This window comes from Labrus mixtus, chromosome 10, assembly GCF_963584025.1.
Source record: "Labrus mixtus chromosome 10, fLabMix1.1, whole genome shotgun sequence".
Classification (NCBI taxonomy): Eukaryota; Metazoa; Chordata; class Actinopteri; order Labriformes; family Labridae; genus Labrus; species Labrus mixtus.
Genome location: NC_083621.1, coordinates 20646640 through 20673229, shown reverse-complemented (window position 1 = coordinate 20673229; position 26590 = coordinate 20646640). Strand labels below are relative to the sequence as shown.

General features: G+C 40.6%; 1 protein-coding gene across 4 annotated transcripts in view; it reads right to left on the bottom strand.

Moving 5' to 3' along the window:
- unc5a (unc-5 netrin receptor A) overlaps positions 1-26590 on the bottom strand; it is a 128263-nt gene that overhangs the window by 40953 nt on the left and 60720 nt on the right. For all 4 annotated transcript variants that reach the window (XM_061048665.1, XM_061048666.1, XM_061048667.1 and 1 more), the window contains exons 2-3: positions 20706-20921; positions 442-585 (exon numbers count right to left, since the gene is read on the bottom strand). In XM_061048665.1, the coding sequence (XP_060904648.1) occupies positions 442-585; positions 20706-20921 (360 nt within the window). The remainder of the gene's footprint in view (positions 1-441; positions 586-20705; positions 20922-26590) is intronic.

The window sequence follows — 26590 nt, the reverse complement described above, 5'->3', positions numbered from 1 at the left end:
GCAATAAATTTCAAATCTGTTTTTATTCCAGTTACTTTCATAGGGATCATTGCTGAAACTCTGTATCCAGTGAAAAATATGCTCATGAATACTCAAATTTTTTCAAAAACTGCCTTCATGCAGATGTATTTTCTCTCTGTGTCTCTCTGCCAGGGTTGGATATTTTCTTCGTATAAGTAGATTCGCAGAAGATGATTTAGTTAAATTATAATCACAGTAAAACACTGTGGTGCATCAGATCATAATGGCCTCTGGGCTAATTGCTAAATGGAAGTTAATTTCTCTCCAACCACCCAAAGTGAAAAAAATCTTCTCGCTAACATCCTCTTATTACAAACTGACATGCAATATGTAAGCACCTTGTTAGGCAGGCTTTCTCACTTCTTACTAGGCAGGCTTTTGGTTTTTTAATGAAGCAGTGACGGTAGAAAAAGCACTCACAAGCAATCCTGATGTATGCTTTCTGGCTCTTCTGCGTTCCAGTGGTGCTCCAGGCGACACACTGACACCAGTACTCATCCAGACCGAAGATCTTCTCCACCTGCTGTCTGGTTATGTCAATTGTCACCTTCATGATTGGCAGCGCTGCAAAGCAAACAGAAATAACCGTCAAATTGTTGAACGTTGAATCCGAACGAGCGCCATCAGCTCATTTGACGGCAGGCAAGAAAGAAATGACCAGAAATAAATATTTCTCCACAGAAGGAAAACAAACAAGCTGAAATGAATCCTTAAGCGCATTTTGTACCTTGAACTAAAGTAATTTTAAAAAGCCGTGCAGGATAAACAGGCAGAGAACCATAATCATATATAAACAGGAGTGCTTGTTAACTGAGGAGAATGAGAAGAGAGCCTCACAGCTATCCTTGGTGTAATTTGGAGGGCGTTAAAACAGCAACAGTTGGAAAGAAGAACGAAGCGCTAAAAAAACCCAACAAACAAAAATACTCAGAAAGACCTCGTCTCTATTATTAAATCTAGGAGGGGGGGAAGAGTTCACAATCTATGGCACATTTGCAGAGAAGTGTTGATAAAGAGATGCTGCTGTGCTGAAGTGCAAAAATAGCTTTTTCTTTTCTTTTCAAGAAGAAAATAAAGACAATCCTTCTCTAAACAGTGAAATTGGGATCAAATCCATTCTGCTTAGCCCTAAAGACAATATAGTGTTGTCCAAGTCCTGTCTCTTTCATTTCATTTTCCTTTGACCTTTTATTTGGAACCTGTAATCCAGAGGTGTTTTTTTATTTTTTTTATTGAGCTCCGACCTTGATCCCCACCATGTGTCCCACTTTCTCTTCACTCTGATGGAGAGATTGTAATGTTTTTCTTCATCTTCCACCTCTCTCTCTCTCTCTCTCTGTCTGTCTCATCTTTTCTCTGTGGAGAGAAGTGTTGAACCTTTCATATGAACACAGGACATTTCACAGTCACAGAGGACACATCTCTGAGACTGACAGAGTCACACACAGTTCTGTATATTTAAGCTTCACCAGAGAGCCGCTCTTCAGCTGCCATTTACATAAAAGCACTTTTTGACACTCTCACACTCCCCTCACACACTTGATCTGTCTGCGATGATCATTTCCAGCTCCAGACTGAAGCTTGACTAAGTGGCATCTATCAGGCCATCAAACCTATACGGCAATTGCATAAAGCACTTGTGCTGAAACAGAGTATTCATCGAACTAAAACTGGGAAATTTGTCGTAAACAATTTGAGGCAAACTGTGCTTGAATCTGTAGAGGCAGTGGTGACATGTGCTGTCTGGCAGAGAAGAGTAGTGGCTTCATTGCCCGCAGCAAATTGGTGATAAGTAGCAGTGAGGGTCACCGGCAGACCCCCCGTGTATTAGCAACTAAATGCGGTAGATTTTGCTATATGTGATCACAGCAAATGTGAGTACACAAGCAGTGAATCCTGCCCTGCAGCGCCACTCTGAGCATCAACAACACCACCCCGTGCTGTGTGCAAGATATCAGCAGCATGCTCCACTACCTTCTTCACTCACAGCTAATTCAAAAAGAAGAAAACAGTGATATATGTGTGTTCATGTTGGCTTTAATAATTCAGCTACTAAACTTCCAAAAACATTGGATTTTAAAATGAAAGGCTATTGAGGAATTCACTCCACTGTCTTTTTCTCTCTTTTCTAGTTTGTGTGTGCGTGAGTGTGCGTGTGTGTGTGTGTGTGGGTAAAGTTAGGCGAGTGTATGGCAGAGGCTGAGAGAGCACCTAAATGCTAAAACAAATGGCTAAAGTAACAAAATGGGCACTACAGAGAATGAACAAATGGAGCATGAAGAAACTCTCCCTCTTCCTTAAAATAAGCGGCAGGGCAGAATTTTGCTTTCCCCTTACAAGAACTAAAATATTATGCATCTTATACAACATTGAACTTCCCTTTTTTTGCATATGCATTTTGTGTACTCTAAACAATAAATCAGCCACAGCATTGAATAAGAGTAATGAGAGTAAGTGGCTGCAGCAGCAGGGTTACAGTTTTTCTTGGTACATATAGTTTATTTACAGAACATATAGCAGTGACCAATTTATTTCATATACACCAGAGAGAGATTTGGAATGGGCCTCTTAAGTTATTATTGTTTTTTTATTTGTGTTTTCCTGCTGTAGTCTCTTAAATAAAATCTTTAAAAGAAGGCAAAGCATGCTATGTATGGGTGTATGAGAGCAACAATAGTGCGGTTGCAGTTTGGAGGACAGAAATAGAGAAAGATCTGTCTGAAAATGCCCTCAGACTTGAAAGCTTAATGAAGCTAAATTCAGAGAAACTGTGAGCCTTGGAAACATTTGATGGCCCTGATTTAGACTGAGCTCCTAGCAGTTTATATGCATTTATGTGGATTTGAATAAATATATTTGAATACATACATTTAAAATTTGGCATTAAGCCATGTTTGGTGCTTTGTTTGGCTCTACTTACAGTAGACATTTATTTGATTAATGCAAACCTGCCTTCTTCTATGACCTGGTGGGTGAAAGGAATACAGATCAGTATGGAGATACAAAGCATGAACAATAGCAACCTGAGGTGAAAAATCCAAAGAGGAGCCATTTGAAGCTGTGCTTGCTGGGGTAATTGCATTCTGTTTCTTTATCTCTTCCTGTCTCCATAATTACCTGGTTTCTGTGTCTGACACCTTCCAGTAACACTGCTGTGAGTCACTCTGTCCAATTTCTCAGCAATTAATAAGTAGGACAAAATAATCTCATCACTTAGGGAGCAAAATAGAACTGTACTTTTTTATAGCAGTTAATAATAATTGGACATACTGCTATGTACTGGTGTTTTCCCAAAGTCTTCTCCATTGGGACAGCAGTAAGTAAAACAAAGGGTTACACACAGCACTTAAAGATGACCAATACAACAAATTGATACATGGAAAGCTGTGTCTTTCTGCAAACAGAGCACTGACACACTTATGACTCAATTATATCAATATCCATTTCTTTAATATGCTCAGCTGCTTCCAAGGTGTCAGGAGCCAAAAAGAGAAAGAGGAAATGTACACCTCCTTTCCTGAAAAGATTCAGAGCACACTCTCAAGAATCCCTGTTAAAGGATAATTAAAACATGACACGATTCCCCCAGCCTTCGTTTTGATCTGCAGCCCATTTATAAATGAGTTCATACTGTATCCCAAACCTCAGTTAAATGACTGTGAATTTTTAAAGGTTGATTATGTGATTGACACAGTAAGAGTCCTGGGCTTTCAGCTTGAACCCTGGAGAATTCATTTTTATTAGAGAGCAATTGGGCATTGTACTGCATTGAACTGTACTTAGAGATTTTGAAAACACACAAAGCCAAGCTTTGTTTTACTGAAATCAAAAAAGACGGACTGATAACCAGACAAAACCTACATACATGTAGAGTCTTAATGCACTTCTATGATTTTTTATGAATGCAGATATCTGCTATATGCTTAAACTAATCTTGCTTCATTTATGTCTTTACAATACTGTTATCTAGACTTAGAATACATTCTCTATTAATATTTGTTATTACTCTTCCAGGTCAAAGAAAAGGCTATGAAACGAACATCAAGATGACGAGCAGGTTTGTGACTCTTCATCTTCTGGGTCAGTTCAGACTAATGAAAAACAGATTTCTCCAAAGTTAACCCACCAGTGAGGTGGAGGGTCATTAAGAAGTAAAATTGAAGATAAAATAATAATATTTTCTATCCAACATTTTGAGTCCAACCCATCAGTTCAGTTAATTTTTGTCGGCTTGTTTGTTCAGTTTGGTTCCTCCAGGTATTCAGGTTAAGTATTGCAATAATAACCCTACCTATAGTCATTTTAGTTAACTTGATCTGATAATTAATGACAAAATATGAATTTCCTTACTAAGAAGTAAGAACATGGTCCTCTGTTCTTTGATTGCCAATTCTTGTGTCTCTATTTTATGAGATAAAGGGTAAACAGAGAGAGAGTTTATACCTGAAAATATTAAGATAGGGTTTTGATATAAATTACTTATTGTTGTTCATAGTTTTAAACTGTAACTGAAGACTTGACAATTTGAAATATATACATATATATTTTCAAAACTGACTTTAAATGTATTTAACTTTGGAGGAGTGACCAGCCACCCCTAAATACAATTCCAGTGGGATTCAGCTCAGAGTGTGAAGCACATGAATCTAATAGCAGCTTTAATGAAAGCGCAGGCTGTGGATTCTGGAGCGAGCTCGGAGACTCCAAAGCAAACAGACTTTTCTGCCTCAAGACTTCCTGAGTTTTAACAAATGAAACCGAAGAAATAAAAGAGAACTCAAGAGATGTAGAGTGGCTGAGTTCATGAATAAACTGACCTTACTATTGTATGATGGAGCATGTGCAAGGCCTTCAGGCAATGAAGTATAATACAAGCTATTACTAGAACCAGAGTCACACACTAACACATACACAAAGGATGCATCTACCTTGACTGAACTGAGATTTTTTTGTATATCTGCAGCAAAGACAAGATTATTTACATATGCACTACATTCAAATGGAAAAAGAAGATTAGAAAGGGGAACAAGTTGTACTGCGAGTCTAAAGTGTGTGTGTGTGTGTGTGTGTGTGTGTGTGTGTGTGTGTGTGTGTGTGTGTGTTAGGGTGGGATGAATTTTCCCCCGAGCCAACAGGGGCTCAACACACACAGGGTAAACATCATTGGACTCAATCCCGGGTGAGTCGATATTGGGCTTGTCTGAGCGCGGGACTTTATTTTTCTCTCCCTCTCTTGTTTTCGTAGGCTGTGACCTCAATTCCATAGGGGTCATTTGCTTATCAAAGGCAAGGACTGGAACTTGCAGGTCCTGAGTGTGTGTTCATTGAAACCAAGGAAATTCAATTAGGCGGTATCCCTACTGTGTGTGAGGCCAGGATTCATCAGTGGATATAGGAGGATTAGGGTGGGTGACTCTACATCAGGGGATTTCACAATTCCAAGGGAGAGAGTTCACAATGGTTGAAAGGGAGACATCACAGATGAACACTTTAAAGACTGCACTGTCTGCACATGACGGCAACCAGTCAAAAGCATACTTTAAGTGTTTCATTTCCTCCTGTGGTTCTTCTTTGTAGCAGATGTTATAAGTTTCATCACTGGAATCACCAGTGCCCTGAGCTTCTTTTCAAAGAACCAACAATGTGTTCTTCCTCAGACCAATTACTTCCCCTTTTCTAGAGTTTCTAAAGTTTGTTACCAAGCCAATCTATCAAAACACAACTTTGGAGCTCAACTGCCAGTTCAGGCCAGTAAACAAGCAGTACCATCCAGTGTTGAACATGAATTCAGTGCAGATGTTCAGAAACTGTAGTTCCTTAAGTGTCCACTTGGGGTTGGCTCCAAAAGCCCAGGAATCATGATTGATATGAGTCCATATTAAAACTCCTATCTTTTAAGCAAAAAATACATGTTCACAGTCTGGTACAAAAAACGGTTTGATCTCTATAGTTTATATCTTTATCGGTAAATCCTCTGCTTCAATTATATTCTGGTATCATTTTAAATATGCCCGAGCAAGATGGGGGTGTTACAGCTGACACAGATTTTAATTTGGTGTACCTCAACATCACCTCTTTGCCTGATATTACATTGACTGAAAGTTCAGTATGAAGACCGCAATTCAAAATAGGGATCGCCATTGTTCGGCTTCATAATTCCTTTTTAGAAACCAAGAGGTGACACCACTGAGACTTTGTCCATGTTTACTACAGTCTATGCTAAAACACTGCTACGTCACAATCTGTCCATTACTTCCGTGTGCAAATAATCCAAAGTTAACCCTAGGTCACAGAGCCAAGGACATAACTGCTTTATCATCAAGTCTTCAGACTTTCATTACCATGTAAAGCAGTGCAGTGATTGGTGGGCCCATGTGCAGAACTGAGAATGGCAGGTGGCGCCATAATCGTCTGTCTCCAAACAAGGATAGCGTGGCCTTCTGAGTGAAGCATGGCTCTATTAAAAAGCAAGAGAGATGGAGCAGGGGAGGGAGGAGGGAGGCAAAAGAAGCCCTGAGTTCACAGAGAATACTGTAGTAGGGCCTCCCATTCAGGGCTGTTGGTGAGGTTGCGACTCAAGTCAGTGGGACAGCGTTCTGGGTCAAGGCTCTGCCTCTGGTTATGACCAGCTTTTCAAGAGCTTCTTTTGATTGAGCTGTCCATTTTCCACAATGAATGCACGCTGCAAGGCCCCTGCTGATGCTCTGAATGTCGTTACAGATTATTCATGGCTGACAAACAGGCGAGCAGATAGTGCTCCAATCAATCCGCGGCTAGGTTCAGTCCAATGCCAGTCCAAGGAGACTCAGGTGGAGCCGGGACGGTGAAGTGAGAAGAGCAAATGATGCAGGACAGCAGGAACACCAATGAAAGTCATGCAGGCCTGTTTTGAAATTCTGGCTCTGGCACTAGCTGTTTACTCACGGAAAAAAGTGTGGGTAAGATTTTAAGTGAAAATGATTGAACTCAGAAATAGGTTTGCTAATGATGTACACACTTTGCATGCATCAGAGGAGTGACATCTTCACTCTGTAAGAGATTTCAGCAACACACTTACCACTCCAACAACAGCATGCTTAGTGCACACAGGATATCACAACAATGCACTCATAAATGACACTCAGGTTGTGTTTTTTAGTTTCACAGGTGTTCACAGGTTTGGAACGTGATAATGAATTAATACAAAACACATCTGAATAGCTTTCTGTGTCAACAAGCACTCACACATCACAAGCCAGATTTAAAAACGAGCTGTTCATTAATATTTCCTGTTTATATCCAGTAACCAGACGCCTTAGAAACGCCACGACTGATCACATCAAACGGACATTCATTTAAAGCAATGGATTTTTCTATTTACACTGTCCTTCCCTAATTAGTTTGGGTAACCTTTCCTTAATAGCGCACGCACACACAGAGACAGTGCTGTGATTTACCTCTGTGCCCTTACCAAAGAGCCCTGGTTGTAATTACTCTCCATCCAATATCCTGACCCTGCTGATTGGCAAGAGCAACGCAATGTTCTATATGCCACAGTCTTCAAGGCGGGTGTGACTGGGACCCGCTCCTTTATCTCACGCACACACCTTGTCCTACCTGGAATGAGAACACATCAGAGGTGAAGGCCCTGAGCTCTTTGCCTCTGCCTCCATTACATTCTGCAGAGTGGGAGAATCTGATAGGACGTTACCCACATGAAAGCCCTGATAATTTGCCTGGGCTAACGTGTTTGTCTCCACCTTGTCTGACACGGCCTTGGGCGCCGAAGTAAATAAGGAAAACGGCTCCAGGTAAGTCAACCCAGTTTCCATCTGGTTGCAGAGCCTGCTGTGCCGTACAAATTGCATTTGGGTTTATCCTGCCTCATGATGGCTTTTCTCTCAGAGCTCTGGCTGGCAATGTTGTCTGAGTTAGTAGGAAAGAGGTTTTTGGTAAGCTAATGAAGGTTTGTGGTCAATTGGTAAATACTCAACCCAACAAACAGCAATCAGTAAAAAGGAGGTACACACAAAGGCTAAGCAAGTCTTTCTACAAAACTCAGAAACTTCTTGCTACATCATTGAAGTGCTACAAATGTAAATTAATACTTTTAATAATGTTTTCTAATTAAGGATAATGACTCCTTTTGTAACTTACATAATGTTTCCATAATAAAGAAAGTTCTAATAGGCACTCATTAGCTCTCTACCTCTAATATGCATGTTATATAAGCTATCAACACCCACAATCTCTCAAAGCAATCTGTTATTTTTTTCGAATAGAATGTTCAATTTACAACTTTCTATTGCTCTCTCTTTAAACATATCAAACTAATAGGTCTTTCAGGAAAAGCTATTAACAATTATCATTCTGAACACCTTTGTTTGAAAACATGGTGACAGTATTTGAAATTCATGAACCAGCAATACGTAGGTAATTAATTACAAACAGGATACATCTTGCTAGATTCAGGAATATCTTAGAAGGTACCTTTTAGCTTCACAACTAACTCAAGTTCTTGCTTTAAAAAAAAAATGCACACAGTTTAGCAGTTAATCATTGTGCAACCTTCCTGCATTACAGGAAAAGAGTAAAGAAGGTTGATGAAGAAATGTCAGAGCCTTGTTCACTGACCTTAAACATCAGGAGAAACCTGAAAAGGTAGTCAGTGTAAACATTGGGCTGTGATGCAGATACAAAACTGTTGTGAAACTCAACCCATTTCTTGAAGATGTAGGAAAAAGTAATACCCTCAAGTCTTTTTCTTTTAACAGCACACAATTGTTCATAAACTGTAAAAGGTAGTGGGCGTAGTGATCATGTTGCAACACAAAAGTGGACAGGGTGGAACATCTTTGTTACTGCAAATGCAAAAAGAGGAAGCCACACCTTTAAGTATATCCTTCTTGATCATTGATTTCAACCTTAAAATGGAACGATTTATGGAATTATTTTTTATTTTATCTATTGTCTATTTTTTATTGGTCTTATATTTTAATCAGATTTGTATTTTTTTAACACTCATTTTTAAGAAACAATCTTTTAGGAAATGTGTTAATGTAACAATGAAGGAGAAAAAGACTTAGACCTAAGACTAATTAGGAGTGTTGTTTGTATCAGCGATTTAAAGAAGAACAAAAAAAAAGCAATCTTTAGATTTAGCCACAAGCAAGAGCGTCGTCTCCTTTTACCAATTAAACGCACAGTAAGTCAATTTTGCCACCAATGGGCCCTCAATCAACACATTAACAAAATATGACATCAAGGCTGGCAGTGAGTAATTTACTGACCATGTTCTCTCTGGTACTCCACCCCCACCCCTAATGAAAACAAACTCCAAGATGACCGTAGTCAAGACTAACGGGAAACCGAATTTCCCTCTGGGATTAATAAAGTATTTCTGATCCTGAAAAAACGGACTTGAGAAAGAGAATATGTTTACTGACGATGTATCATCAAGTATAATTTACACATCTTTTTTTTATCATAGCAGCACATACTGCAACAGTATGGCAGTTTTCAGTTGCAGTTCCCACTTTCTTACGTAGCAGTCTTTCTAGTAACATTCGGTGTTTCCATGGCAACGATAAACATGTGTCTTTCGTGGCAGCCACCACAACAAGACACATACGGTTTCAACTATAGAAATCTTTTTCCATATTATCTGACAGTGACTTTGTTTGTAACCAGGAAAGTCATCCCCAACTGGATATTATGAAGGTTTTAGGTCCTTCTGCTTTGGCTTCACTGTAAAACCAGACACTTCATCCATTCTAATACAGTCTATGCTCTCAGGCAGACAACAGCAGAATGGTAACCTACCTGTTACGTCTCCTAAAATAGGACACACAAGGTTAGTCTCAAACACAGATTCTCGCTGTAGCCTTCAAAATATATGTTCAGTGTGCTTTAGATCCTTTGAGAATTAATATTATCATAATGTTGTATATCTTGTAGTAAAAATCCCCCATTTGACCCCAGCAGCTACATGGAGTCTACAAGGTTCTCAATCCACTTCGGACCATGTTGTTCAGTCGAGATCCGACTATGTGCCTCATGAGGGGATGAAGTGCTGCAGACTGAGCACGGATTGAGCCTTTAAATATTCATTTCTTTGTTCAGATGTGATTGTATCAATTATTAACACAGTTGATGCAAGACACAAAGAATTGTGGACTTTATAAATAACCTGACGGTAAAAAAATGGAGAAAATGGAATGAAAGTACAAAAGGGACCCCTGGGCTTTGTTTGACAGAGTTACCATTCTGGGAGCTAGTGTTAGCTGGTGGAATAATGTGGCGGATTCAGATCCAGAGATGATGAAGAAGAAGGAGAAAATTCAAAAGAAGGGATAGTTTACAAGAAATAGGATGTTCCATGTAACCCAACACATTTTTTTCCATTTTCCATTACACATAAATGCAATCATTATCATTATAATTTTCTAACAAATTAATTAATCTATTTCTGAAGTGTTTTTATTTTTTTGAATTACCGTACTATTCTATGGAGCTGAGGGAGAGAAAATAACCGTTTCTCACATTTAGAAATATTCAAAAACCTTCAGATATTCAATTTACCATGACAAACAACATCTCATTTGAAAAGCTGGAAGGAATGAGTAGTTGTCTCCTCACTTGAAGTGATTACATTTAATTTGAAACACAAACAAGCCTAAAAGAAAAAGGAAGAAAATACTCAGCTGACAACAACAACATGCCAATACTTGTTCCTGTTTTATTCCCTTTTCATATATTCACTTGAATTGTCCTGTGATTGGACACTTGAAAGTAAATATCTGCCCTTTGACTTCCCTTTTAATACTTGTTTGAGATCTCTAGAGAGAGAGTAAAAGAAGAAAAGAACAAACATCTTCAGAAAAACAAACTCTTGTCTAAAACACTGGAATGGATGAATTATTAATCTACAATAGCATGAAATCTTCCAGATTGCTTCCTGATGGCTCAGAGACAGGACGGCTGCTCTTGTTGTTGTCAGCACGCCTCATTGAACAGCAGCTCCTGTGAAAAGGTTTCCTTAAACACATGTGACACGCCTCTCCATTTTCCCTTTGTGTGTGTTTGCGGTCAACATACTGACCACAACATACTGAATCCAGAAGTGATGTATTTGTGCAGGAGCCTGCTGATAACTGACTCGGGTTTTTATTTCCTGAAGCATGAGGCAGAACACTTTTGTCTGGTATTTCTTTCTCTCCCCCACCTGACCCAAAGTCCAGCACATCTTGATCTAATCTCTAGTCTTCTTATTAAGACTGTGCAGAGAAATGTGGAAAAAAATACATTTAAAATATTCAAGTGTTGTTGCCTTTGGTTAGAAAAGCAGCATCCCCCACAAAGTAACTTCATTTGTGGTTCTTCCAGAGAAAAATCTCAGAGCTCTCTTCATATTCTAGACATGAAATCTTAGGATAGGAGTTATTATTCTCTTCACTACAGCCCCATACTTCCTGCAGCTCCACGTTTAAAAAGGAGGAAACAGCAAGCTGATGTTTGTTCCAGGAGTGTGTAAAATACCTTTACTGAAAGCCCCCTTTGGGCCAAACACACAAAGCATTAACTGTCAGCTGCTGAGTTCCTCTGCCTATCAAAAATCTCCATGGACTATTTAGCTGTCAGCTCCCTCACTACAGCTCCCAGATCCCCCTATTTTTAAACGAATTTGAGTCGAGCAGGTGCTGATTGACACCACAGACTCCCACTCTGTCTCTCTCCATGTGCAAAATGCTTACGTCTTTTATTTCCAAGGGACATGGAGGTAGGTTCAAAGGTAGAAATATATTAGTGAAAACATCAAATGAGGAAAATAGCAATGTTTTCTGGGTATGATCAGTAAATCAGAACTGGTTTACCAGCACTTCCCTGCCCCCAGTTCCGAATCCCACCGTGTTGAATAAGCTCATTTTGAGTCACATCTTGAATCCAAGCACATTTGCAAATTCCGCCTCTATTTGCTCAACACAAGGGCAGCACAAGTGGCCTGGGTAAAGCATGTGCCACGTTTCTTTGCAGCATATACACACCTCATTTTATTCAGATGTCTCGGTTAGGGCGCAAAAGGCCTAGAGCTACTTGTAGACGAATCTGAGCAAATATGTCCATGTAGCTCTCAGCACCAGCAGCTTTCCAAGGTACACACACTAGAGTGAGCCTTTATAAATATATTGTATTCCAAAAATTGGATTCAAGGAACTTGAAAAAGTCTCACTCCTGATGCAGAGCAAATAACTGTGCACTTTGTAGCTGAAGAGAACCAGCAATATTATGCTAAAATGGTCAATTCAACTAAATCACACAGATTTTTAAATGATTTTGCTGCACATACAACTGCATGCACTACACACACAAGTTACAGATGTCAGTGTCAAGTCTGTGTTGATAAGATGTCTGTTTTGCAAGTCCAGGAATAAATAACTTAGACTGTTTTGAAAGACAGGCAATCTAACACCACTGAACGCAGTTAGACTTCCAGCAAGGGCAACGCTTTGTGAGACTGACAAACACAAAATCCCCTTAGCGAAAGCCGAGCGGGGATGAAGCAGGATATTTTTGTGGGAGGAAAAAGGCTGTGAGCGTGGGAGATTTGCCAGCCTTATTGTTTGACAAAAGGTAATTATCACTCACTTTTGTTCTACTAATTGCAGATAATATTGAAATACACAATTCCTGCATGTCAAGGCTGACTTTGAAGGAACAGACCCTTCATGCTCCAAATTTCCAAATAATAACACAACTCACACAAAGAGGGAGACACTGAGAAGTGTGGCCTTATTACCAGACTATCGGCGAGATCAATCAGCACAGCTGGCTCGTTTTTAATTCTGCCCGCCTCACTTTCCTCCCACTGCTCCAAACAGGCTTGCAATTGTCTCAAGGCCAGACAAACACAAGCTTCAATTAAATCCACTCTGACTCCCTTCTCACTCTGAGGGGTGTTGTGTGTGAAAGGTCTGCCTCCGCACACAGAAACGCACGTACACGGACGCAGCCGCTGTGCTGACCTGACTGAGAAGCCTCATAGAATACGTTGGCAGATGTGTCACGGGAACAATTCACCTTGCCATCTGTTTTCAGTGTTTCATCGCCAAATCCTACCCCGCCGTCCCACGATCAAGGACAGGATGAAATACAAGTCCCATTATGGGGAAGCAGCAAATAATGAATTATCAATTAGTCCCTTTGGCTACTGATCGATGCTTAGCAGGTGTTACAAGGCCATTTCCTTCCTTTAAGACTATGTTGTCCCCTTCCCCCTTGATTCTCTTATTTCCTTCTGGTTATTAGAAACCGGCTCACGGGTTATCAGGGTTTGCTTCAATTGCAGCAGGACTGTTCTTCTACATTCCATTAAAGATCATTTTTAATGAGTGTTTTGTGGCTTCAGGATCATTACGAAGCATCTGTCCTGAAATCACTTAAATTCTGACAACGAAACGTCAGCGAGTGTCTTGCTGCTTTCACATTTTACTAAATGTCATGCATGCAAGAGGACCTGCTGTGAGTTAAGGTAAAGCTATTTATCAGGCTCCTTGTTGTTGACCTATACAGGACTGAGAGAAAAAAAAGGGGAGAAAAAATGTGTAATACAGCAGCAGAGAGAGAGAGGGGAAGAGGGGCGGAGGTTGGTGTGAGAGAGGTGATTGGCTGCTATAATACTGCAGATAAATATGGAGGAATTAAAATAAAGGTTACAGATCATCTCAGCTTAGCCTAGCTTATCTCCCTCTTGGATCAGAAATTAAATATGTCATCACATTACAATCCAGGATCTAGTCAATCAGGGAATACATATTTTATATAAGTGAATCCTCCCTGTTTTGCAGACCCAAGGGGTTATTCCTGTGGTGCCTGAACACATTATTAGTTATATTCAGAAAGCGATAGACGGTTTTAAAAGATTTACTGACGACGTCATCGTATTTAGACTTTAAAGGCTTGGTAGAGAACAGAAGCTGATGCAGTGGCTTATCGGAGGGGTTTATTCTCTTATTGGGGATTGAATTGATATGTGGAGAAGTCAGGAAAAGGAATATTAAAGACTTTATTAGTAGGATGTTTATAACTCTACTGTAAACACTGAAGAAATCTCTTTTATAAAGCACGAGGAAGATCTGTAGCGTATGATTGTTTTCTCCATCATCTTCTGTTTTCATTGTCGAAACCTTGTCGACATCCGGTTCAATCAACAAAGGAAATATAATCTCTCTCCCATCTTTATGAGGCGGTTGCAGAGGTTTATTGAAATAGGAATGTGAAATGCATGTATTTTCCACCTGAGAGGTTTTGCTGCAGAGGTGACAATGCGACACGAGGATCAAAATCGTTTCCATCAATGCTGGCAGATGAAATGCAAACACAATCAAATCAGTCGGGCCCATACAACAATCCTCCGCTCAAATGCCAATCTCCCTTCTGCTCATCATGTGTCTGATGAGAAATCATAGTGTGGTGGAAACTCCTAATCTATGCAAACACACTGTCAGCATTGATTTGTTCACAGAGGATATGTCTTTATTAGGACTCGCCAGGCGTCTCCGCTTCCATAAAGGATGACCTGGAACAGACGGAGAGCTGACTGAGGCTTTGGAAGCAGTTACAGACATAACAATCGAGATAAGTTACTGAGGACAGGTAATGAGAACCGATAGACTCAGGGATGGATCAATATTGGACATTGATACCAGGAGGGGAAGGACAAAATGTGACATCTTTTTTCCTTTCCATGTTCAAAGCAGACAAGTGGCCGTGTGCGAGTGTTTGTGTTTGGGTAACTGGTGCGTGTTATATTTGTGTGGAACTCCTTCACAGAATACAAAGGAGTGTCAGTATTTTTATTCGTAAGAGCGGCATGCACACAGGTGGAGCTGCACTTTAGTCTTCCCCGCAAAGAATCAGGTTCAATAATCAGAGTTGTCTGATGAGGCCAGAGGTCTTGCCTGCTGTAGACGGTTATCCACGTGTCATGTTGTCTTCCTCCGGAGCTTTGAACACAGAGCGCTCTGACTGAAACATGTCTGCACTTCACACTTTGGTCAGTTATTAATTTAACACCACACGGTTCCTTTGACGTCTGCCTGAACCTGCTGGAGGAGTGAACATGGATGGAGTTTGTTGAAAATTGCCTCTGCTGTGCTGGACCAGAGCTGTTCGTCTCTGAAAAATGAACTTTTCTGATGTGCAGCAGTGAAAGCATTATTGATACGCCTTAAGCTCTCTCTGATCAGTTTGTTTTCATGTTTGATATCTTTTAGTGATGAAAACATGGAGAGAAATCATTAGTGCTGAGGGAATCCCTCGACGTTCACACCGCAGATATCACAGCAGCAGACCAAAGGTTGCTTCAAGTGCATCTGTGATCGGCCGTGCATATGGAAACAGGCTGTTTGACTTTGATCTTCTTCTGACTTAAGAAATCTCCAAATCCTTTTGCTCAGCGCTTGTCATACGTCTAAAAGACAGGAATTACAATGTTGCATTTTTCAACACGTCATTAAAAAAATAATCATTTCTATTACCACAAAGAAGACAAGGGTGTCCTATTTTTTAGATGGTTATACATCAAGATTCAAGATTTTTATTTGTCACATGCTCATACAGATGTGCAGTGAAATGTAAAGATGTATGTTGGGATTTATTCGATCATTTCAAAGTTTTTTGTTTAATTCAGTGAATAAAACAACAAATCAATGTGGATTATCACACTGATGCACAAATGATCAAAAAGGAAATGTATTTAAAAAGCAGCTAGGTCTAAGTGATTTGAACATTAGAGAGCTCTGTATATATCATCAATTCATTCATTCTGTCATACAGCTCAGCCTTACTTAAAGAGAATTAAAAATATATATGTACTATACAACAATGTACTGAGAGATTATTGTTATTAGGCTGCATGTGATTAGTCTGATCATCTTCATCTTAAGCCGTGGTGCTTCCACAGCCTGAAATCTTCCTCAGTTTCTTAAAATCTGAGCTACCTCAATTTGTTTTGTCTATGAATTTAAATTAAATTGCTGCAAAAGTTACTTTCCAGTGCAGAGGGAATCATTCAGAATTATAATGTGTTGGTCTATTTCATTTCTTTGTATATTGGTCATATTTTCCCCGGATTTTACTGACATGTTTAACTGATTGTTAGAAAGTCCAGTAAGTCCAGGGTTCAGGAAACATTTCTAACAACAGCAAGACAAACTTAAAACACCTGTGGAGTTGGGAGCGCTGGTGGCGCATTGGTTAGTGCGTGCGCCCCATGTAGGGAGGCTATAGTCTTCCAAGTGGGCGGCCCAGGTTCGTACAAGCCTGTGGCTCCATTCCCGCATGTCCTTCCCCTCTCTCTCTCTCCCTGATTTCCAGCTCTATCCACTGTCCTATCTCTCCACTAAAGGCACAAAAAGCCCAAAAATAAGTCTTTCAAAAAAAACAAAAACACATGGAGTTAAAACAGTTTGCTTATATATATTTTTTTCCATTAATAAAATCAAACGGTGTCAAACCAATGACCATATAGTCAGAGCATAAACATCTGTAAAACCAAAATGGCTGTTTCATTCTAGTATTGAAGGCTTATGCAAGTGTTTTATGCTTGATTGTTAACGGGCCACTCATCCATCGAAGCCTTGAAGAATAATAATCGTGTTGAACTGAAAACTGAAGAAAACACGTCATCTATCTCCAGCAGTGACTCTTGACTCTGATGTGTCTACAAGCCATTTTCTCCATTTTACCGTCTGAATTAAGATCATAAGCTTTATCCACAGCTTGATTTGAATTTACATTACAAAGGAACAGGGATCCTTGATGAGAATCCCAATCAGATTGAACGCACGCACAGATACTGAGGGTGAAATCTCAGGACTTTTTTTGCTGTAGGCTGGTCACATGAGTACAAAGTATTTACATCTCAGTCTTTGTTGATGGAGCAGCTAGCATGGGTTCTGCTAAGTGCAAAACATGAGAAAAACAAATGACCTCTCAGGAGTCAGGTAGGACATTTCTCAAAGTTTCTTCTAGAGAAATGGGCTTTTTTGAGAAGGTGATTTTTCACTGTTACACTCGGTATAAATTGTCAATCAATTTTTGTCAACTTGGGAATGTCTCCAAACTCCTCATTCATCCCTCCTCCAGGCTCCATGTTGATACTGGGCAGCTTCTGGTGTTACAGAAGTCTTGGTTGCTTGGCAACAGGTACAAGTTTAGAGTCCCGTGTAACTGTGACGACCAGGGTGAGAGGACACTTTGCCAAGCCTATAGTACACACACACACACACACATACACACTCACTCACACACACACACACACACACACACACACACAGAGAGCTTTACTGCAACTGGTTTGTGCACCTCGCATGTTCCTTGCAGTAAGGGGGATTAGAGGGATCCATCAGTAAACTCCTCGGGGCAGCGCTGACATTAAACAGCACAAGTGTTTGAGAGATCGATGTGGGTTTCTTCAAGCAGCCGTACCTCTGGACATCCTTGTGTCCTTCATATCTGGTCAGCCCCGCCCCTCATGTGACACATTCATCATCAAAGGCAGCAGGAGCACAGTGTGATGTGGAGGCCTTGGGGACTTCACAGGGTTTCTAACGATGGAGCCCCTCGCTGCTCCAGGGGTCCGCGGCACCCGGCACAACAAATCGGTTTCATAGACAAATAAACTACAACAGCTGATGACCACATGGCAAATGGTCCATCATCATTAAATGTTAGGAGAGAGCTGTTGGCATGCTAATTTGATGTTCTCATAAACTCTGTTGCAGCACATCATGTTCTTGAACAAAACTTGTTATTGACTAAACACAATTTAAATCTCAATCGAATTAATAAAGCAGGAGACTTTGCAAATCCAGAGCCTCAAATACAATGGATATAAAAGAATACATTTATTTACAGGCTCTTAAATGCCCATGTTGCCCAGAGAACATGTTTACATGCACTCTAGTAGCAAACATCACTTACTTTGAAAGCATTCAGTATTTAACTGTTAGTAAAAAGAAGTAGTAATAAAAGTGTGCGACAGAAGAGTTACAATAATGAAGTACTTTACGCTTTTGACCAATGGCTTAACATTTCATTGGCCAAAACTTATTTTATTCTCAAATGGATTGTTGATATTGTCAACAACCAGATTTTGTATTTCCCACACCATCAATTGAGAGAGCAGAACGCTGATGAAACACAAGAAGGAATGCAGCATTGGGAACTGATCACATTTGATCAGTGTTCACTCACTGACAAAAACTCTTTATTGATCCAAATCCAAAAGTGCCCCCCCATAGGGTTCCCTTTCCCTTTAACTATTGACGCACTTTTATTACTGTTATTCACAAGAGCTTCGTTCATAAGATGACTTCAGCTTTGAAAATTGTGACTAATTTTCAAGGTTAAAAAGAAATTCTACAACAGGAGGCTGTGTGTGAGTGACAGCGAGGTTATGACATGACATGACACGATGCACCACAGACTCAGCTTCACCTGTACTTAACACATTCTCAACTCTTTGGGAGAAACAGACACATTTTGCTCTCTCAAATCTTCTGTTGTAAAAGGAAACAGCGCCCATCCCGGAGAGGACTGAAGTTCAAATCACTCGTGATGCATCAAAGTCCCTCACACAGTTAGAGATGTTGTGAATCTTTGGGTTTTGGTTTCATTTTAAAAATAAAAAAAAGCAAGAGCAGGTGCAGGAGAGGACATGTCAGAGCGCACATCAATCAAAGCCTCAGTATGAGAGAATATTTGAGTTCATCCGTATACTAGTTCAGAAAATAACTCACCTTACAAAGTGTCAGGTTGAATTGACACTTAGAGGAAGCTAACCCCATGACACTTTTTCAAAAATGTATATCTACATTCGTTGAGCTGTTGCATGCTAATTGCAAACCTTGAAGACCAGATGCATAAATTGTTTGCGCAGACAGCTCTTTATCTAAAACAAAGAGACAAAGGATGCATATGAATTGATACTTTCCTGCTTAAATTTCCCTTCAGATTTGACTGCTTTAAACACCTTCTCTTTGTGTTTCTGTGTTGAGACACTCATGGGTGTATTCTTCCTTTTGTGTACATCTCCTTAGTAATGCCTATTATCTATTTCAATAGACCATTTTGGAGAAGACGTCAAATCAATTTCTGATGGCAGAATAACAGCTAAAGCAAGTGGAGAGAGAAACACGGAGTGGTAGACCAGATCCTTGGTTCAAGAGAAAGAATGACTTGTGCTTTTGGAGGTCAGAACAGGAACCCAAAAAACATGACCTTTGTTTTCTACACCGTTGTCGAGGACGCTCTCAGAAGCAAAATGCAAATGTGTAGTAGCTGCGTTTAATGCCCTTGCCGCTGGCTACACAGTACGTCAGTCCACAAAACACAAACACCAAATCTCAGTGCTTAATGTCCTGACATGACCACAAAGTACACAACTGTGCGAGTCAAGATTTGAATGTCCTGAGTTTTTCTTGGAGACACAGGGTTTCTCTACGAGGTAAACAAAGATGCTCGCTGTCACAGTTAAACTGGCATCTGCAAACGTTTCTTGTGTGTTTCCCGTACAACTGCTGTCCATACTGAAATAATCCCCACAAAGGGATTCAATGTTGATGGAACAAAGTAAGTGTTGTCTTTAATCAAACATGAACAAGTACAGATTATGTCACAGTTAACACAATGAACACGTCTTTAAACACAGCTTGAAAGTAGAGTACAAACACATTCCTCCAACTGTGTGTGTGTGTGCGTGTGTGTGTGCGTGTGCGTGTGCGTGTGTGTGTGTGTGCGTGTCTATTTTAGACTGTGTGTAAGTACAAACATTTCACATCCATGACAATATTAACGATACTGGTTTAAAATACTGGACTTTGAAAAGATCTTCTTAATGAGTCAACACTGTTTGAATTGTTTGGAACTAGCATCTGCAAAGTCATCTACCACAAGCTCTTTAACATTAATGTCTCCAAAAGGTACTGATAATTTCTTATAATCTGAAAGAATGCTTAGTAGAAATAAGTTTATTATTCTGTAAACAAGGGTCCTCAAAAGCCGGTTCTGCTGAGTATCCCCAGTGTTTTAAACATCTCTAGCTAACTTTCCTACACCAGTTGGGCTCCACCCACACAATACGTCATCACTGCGTACAAACAACAAAATGGTCTGTGCATGTGATTGTGATGTGCGGCAACAAATCTAAGAGTGCATTTGCATGTGTTTGTGTGTTTTTGTGCGTGTGGTCTCGTTTCACAGATAAACATGTCCTTTCCTTTCCTCGTCTCCAATCAGTTGTCAGGCTGTGAACAGGAGGTTAGAATTTGCCGAATGCTGCTGAATCACACCACATCAATGTCATACGTGTTTATGACACTGATGGCGGAGGCGGGAGGATTGCTGCACAACAGAGAGGAAAACAAACAGGTCTCCAAGGTGATGGAGATGATTTCTGAGACTGAAACCAATGTGCTTATTATGTGAGTGGCAGGCTAAATAGGCTGGAGGACGAGCCAAGAGCCTGATGGAGCACAATAATCACAGGAAATTGCAGACCTTAGTTTCTGCGCGCAAATATTTTACATAATGTATTTATTGAGTCAAATATATATGCTGCACATCCAAAACAAAAAACATGAAAAAGAACAGATAAAAACATTGAAGCCGTATGGAATAAAAATGACAGATTCATTTGTTTGTACCTGTTGCCGGGTCAACAGTCCTTTCAATCAAGTGGTCGTCCTGGTGAACCCACTCGCCGTTGCACTTGAAGTAGATCTGCGTGGCTGGGGTGGAGCGGCAGGTCAGCGTCACAGGCTTGTTCTTTACAATGAACTCGTCTTGCGGTTCAATCAGGAAGTGAGGTAACAGGTCCATGAAGGCGGCGGGAAGTGTTGCGGTGGCGGTGTGCTCTGAACCTTTAGAGAGAAAAAAAAAGAAGCAAGGATTTCAGAGGCATGACCCAAAAAAAAAAAGCTTTTAAGTTTTCAAATTGTCAGGAAGGCAGAGGCTGAAGCCTTTCCTTCTTCACTGTCCTGACTGTTTGACTTGCGGGTGGAAATGAACTAGACATGAAATTTGTAATGCAGAGATTTTGGTGTCCTTGGGGATTGGGACTCATACATTTGCACATGAAAAAGCCATGAGAAGACAAGAGACGGAGACAGATGGACAGACAGAGTGAAAGCTGTATGACAGTGACAGAGCTCGGCCTTGTGTGCTCTTGGCCGGGTCGCAGGAATTGTGGGAGTCCATGTCTTTACTCCAGCTCTTAATCACAGTCCTTTAACATGATGGACCGGCGGCCGTAAATCCTTTTCTCAGCGACTAGGCCACTTCACAACGTGTTATACAGCTCTTCAACCAGGACTCTAACTCTACCCACATTAGGTGAGACAGGACGAAGGGAGGCAGGTTAGACATGACTGACAGCTAGACAGCCAGTTAACTTAAATTCACTTTCTATATACGGTGGAAGGTGTTTTCTTCCTCCATAATCTTATGAGATATAGGGGAAAGACAGAGGACAGGCAGATATGCACCGCGCAGATACACACAAGCTGTTCTTTAGGGAGACAACCAACGATTTACAGCAAAATGAAAAATGTATAATACAAACTCTGAATGACACAATGGAGCCTACAGCACACTCATCCTTCCTCTGTGAAAACAGTTTCTCTCTCTCTAAACACATTAGCCTTGTGCAAAAGATAGCAGGAGGACACACAACAGAGTAGAAAGGGGAAATAACCTCTTTACACCAGCGACACTCAGGGGAGTTTAGTAATCCCAAAATAAAAACCCTTTTAAAAAGAAGTGTAATATTAATTTACTGCCCTGAATCCAATATGGCTGACAGACCAGTCATTTACAACCTTCTCCATCACTCCCCATGCAGCAGGAGCGGATGGGAGTCAACAGCTCTCCTAATGAAACGGCAACACTCACACTGACCTCTCTCTCCTCTCCTCCCTCACACAGCCTCGTTCGTCTTCACAGCCTGCTGATGCTCAGGTCAGGGATGATAATGCATTGCGTCATAAACACCCATCTTTGGATAAAGACATTATCTGTCAGTCCCTCCCCCCCTACACATTTTATTAATGTCCCTCTTTCTTCTCCCTTTCTTCTTTTACCCCCGTGTGCTGAGTTGCTAATTCATCAGGATGAGATACGGTGAAGCATGCCACTGCTGCTGCCGCTGAACCCCATTAATGTTCCGTGTACATGTTTAACTCTTAATGAAAACTAAATGTTCTGTGTCCAATGAACGGCATTGATCACTCGCTGACACTTTTTCCGTTTTCCTCATTTTCCAAAGCACATTTTGTTATTGCAACACATTTGCAGGGAAGAAACAGTCATTAATATGATGGCTTCTACTTGGGACAACCCAAGTGCCTGATGTCATTTACTATGTATGTGAGTGTGTGTTTCCTGTCTGGTAGTGTCGAGGAAAGGCCACAGATCATCATGAATAGTGAGTATAATTGCTCTAACTGAGAGCTAAAACTTTGCTAATAAACAGCATGGGACCAGCAGGTCAGGCTGTTTAGAAAGTGCGCTGTTCCTAATGAAGGCCTCTTTTTCTAATGGGCCGGCTTCCAGCTCTGTGACCACGGCCATTAGCCGGCCGGGCTGACCCTTTGTACTCCCCATTGACTGAAGACGACAGCTCTCTAAAACAGTGGGCGAGACTCTCCTCACACCTGCCAGGTTAATCATCTCACAGCGGCCGGATGATGTTGAAACCGAGTGTGAAACTTAAGCCGCTTGAGACACTGACGAGTCGTAAGAACGCCGTGATGAGCTTCTGATGATGTTAACTCACTGCTGGCTTCTCATTTGCCGAGGTCACATTCAGCATGAACTCTCAACTTTTGATGATGTTTCCTATTTGTGTTTATATGTGTGTGCATGCTTGTGTTTGTGTGGTGTGAGGTTAGCCAACCATTTTAGTACATGCACTTTAGGTTAATGAGGTTAAACATGTAATTCCTTCAGAGAAGTAAATTGTCGTTTTTTATAGGAGGGCATTCTAGTCACGCACTGCTTTATATCAAACCCATAATGGAGGGCTGATGCGTAGTAAATTGGCTTAGATTATTGTCACGACACAATGTACTTCAAAGTCAACGTGCACACTCACAGACACACGTGCACTAACACACAGGGAGTATTAGCCACTTAACAGACTTCTTGCAGGTCAATGCACAAATCAAACAGACATTCAGCAGCACTGTGGGCACTGCATCAGAATCCACTGAATGCGATTGGTTAAAGCCACCATTAATTGTGAAATGCATCCGAGGACCACTGCCAGATCATTTAGTGTGCACACACAAACAACAAACACAAGATGCTAAATGCCTCCCTTGTTGACCATTCAGCCCAATGACGATGATTTAATTGATACAACATGCTGGATTTGTTGCCAGGAGCAAGTAACCACTCTGTAAATCTGCTGTAATTCTGCACTCTTCTTAACATTGGACATCACTGAGATGCTTTTACTTTTTAGAAGGAATGAATGAGGGAGGGACCTGACATTTGTCTGCAGCTGCCATTCTCTCAAGAGACAGTTTGGCTGACCTCAAACACGTGCTCAACCACACACAGTCAAACACAACATGGGTGCACCAGGTGTCAGATTGCTGAGCCGTGATGTCCAGCGAAAATTTCTTGCGGCGCACAGACGCAAATGTCCCACGTGTCCAGCTGGCCTCTTCAACTCCCAAGACAGGAAGCGAGCGTGGCCGTAAGACGATGAGGTGGTAACGATGCAGTCAAAAACATTCAAAAATATGTAATGTAAAAAATAATCTGTCATATTCATGTAACAGTTGTAACTTCATGAGCCTAAACCATTGCATTAAAAAAAACAGCTAGGATTACATTTTCTAAAGTATTCAGATACTATCCTCAATATTTCATTTTCACCGTACTGTTACTTCCTGTATCATTTTCCTTTTATTTTTGTATAAACAAAAGTCATGGGGCTTTTAAAAAAAATCCCTTTCCTCATACTCCTGTCCCCCTTCTGCTCGTGTCAGTGTGCCACGCACTGTCAACTTGTGTTATCATTTGTAAAAAGAAGCATTTATTTTTTAATTTCTCTCCTTATTATCTACTTGGAGAACAGAATTGCTGAATGCACCGCAGCATGAGGATGTCAGCGGGGAGAAAAGCCATTGCTGCAGAGAAAATAACCCTCTTTTGTGTGTCTCCCTCATGGCACCAACACCTCGTGTGCCCTTTGGAGCCAATTACATTTTTTACCCCCCATTTTTTTACAGCGTCATGTCCCCAAAGGAAAAGCATCATTGAGCAATCACTGGGCATAATTTACATCAGAGTGATGAACAGCAGCTATAACAAGTGTTTTATGACACCATCAGCGCCTTACTATGTCCTCTGAAATTAATTCAATTAAAATTACTATCCAGAATATGAAACCATTTCATGTTTAGCTGCCATTAACAACAAAGCCAAGATCAAATTTGTCACAACCAGTTTGTTGGTTGATGTTTTTCATCAGAGCGCTTTGCTTTGCTCAAGTGGCTTTCTGGATGCTTTTATACCATTGATTATCTTTATTTGGTAATCATTCTGACTATAATGAATGTGTGTTAGGGTTCATGTACAGAAACAAATACTCTAAATAAGCCTCTGACAACATTACCATTGGGCGTGATCAAACATGAAGAAAAAGAGGCATAATGTAATGTGGAAAAATGGGAAAAATGGCTCCATGTTACATCATTTATAATCTGCAGCATGGCTGACTGATGTATGTTTGTCCCCAGATGACAAATATTTACTCCTCCACATGTCTGAGATTCAGAAAACATTTTTCAACGAGACAACCAAGAAGCTTCACCACACTCTCACAACCACACACACACACACACACACACACACACACACAGACACACACACACGCAAAAAGCAAAAAAAAAAAAAAAAAAACATGGATGCAAAGAAACTGTGCTGCTTCAAAAAAGGTTTATCTTTGTCTAAGCAAAGATGCCTAAAAGCAAAGGTTAAGGCTAAGATGCTCCGTTAAATTCAGCAACCCAACAATATCCCCAGTCATTACTGATGGCGGTCATTGAAAGCAATCAATCACCTTCATTGGAAAAACCCTCGTATAGAAAAGGCTCAGACGCATTATATAAAGATGTAAGGGAGAAGGCATCCATAGCAACCCAAACTTAATCACATTTCAATTGCATCAGTATCGGAGGATGCAGAAAGGTTTTTTTTTTTTTTTTTTTTTTTTAAGGGAATTGAAGGACAGAAGGCGATGAGGGGACTGGGAGGATGGGATGAAAAAGTAAATCAGTCTCACATATGCCACATGTGAGGGTGTGACAATCTTCTCCCGTTTAAATGAATAGAAAATTGGCTGCTAAGCATGTACATTGATGCAGAGCTGTACATCTGTGTGCATACATTAACTCTGGATACTAATACCACGCTGCCTACACTGTTCCCTGATGAGAATATTTCCATGATAGATGCGTTCCTGAAGCTCAGGTCACGCCGACAACTTTGAGAATTGCCTTCAAAAGCTGGCGGCATAAATCATCTTTACTCAAACAGGCAGCACTTTGAATGATTAAATGCTGCTTTTTTGGGTTATGTCGTTAAATAGTTTGTCAACAAAGGACAAAAAGATGGAGCTGTTAGTTGTGGAAATTCGATGTAGAGAAGCCATATTAATGAGCCTTACACCTTTGAACAGGAGCTATCACATCTGGGTAATACGCTTTGTTGATTTTTATTTATTAATTTTTCCTGTCATCTATTTGAAGAAACTCCTCAGCGGGGGGGGGGGGGGGGGGGGGGGGGTCCAACTGAAGAGACTCTGTGCCATCTACCTTTGCCACCAGCACTGACACCATCCATTTTTCTGCCTTTCAAGGAGATGTCGTCTTGAAAGGCACATTTGCCTTGAAACCAATGAGACCATTTTAAGTTCCTGTGACAAGAGCTGACATTTTGAGAGCTGCGTGTAAGTGACAGAGGCTGCATGTGTGAATGAATACATTTGGTTGTGTAGATGTGCATGTTCGTGCAAATGTGTGTGAATAAATTGCTAAGAGTGATGTTTAACCAGATCAACAGCTGGAAGCCTGAATATGTGTCAACATAACAGTGAGAGCACTAACACAGGACTGATTCATCTCTCTGTTTAAAATAGATACACAGAAAGACCCGTGATACAAAGAGCCGCCGTCTTAATCTTAGAAGAACCATTAACACTGTGTGGACTCAAGAGTCTCCAGATTGGACCAAACATTCATATTCATCCCTCATGTGCCACAGCTGATGCTTTGTGCAAATTTTCACTCCCAGCTGTTTCCACAGACAACCCAGTTTCACGGCTGAATCAGCCTCCAAACAACTCAAAAACAGATTTCTGTAGCAGAGGTTTAATCACTGGCTGTGACTCTAAAATAAACTTTGTGTATCCTGACTGCATCATTCAGTGCCTACACTACCTTTGGCATTTAACTTAAGATGACTATGCTGTCTCTTTCATATTTAAAGGAAATCCAAATTAAAAGCGGGAGTGTTTAGC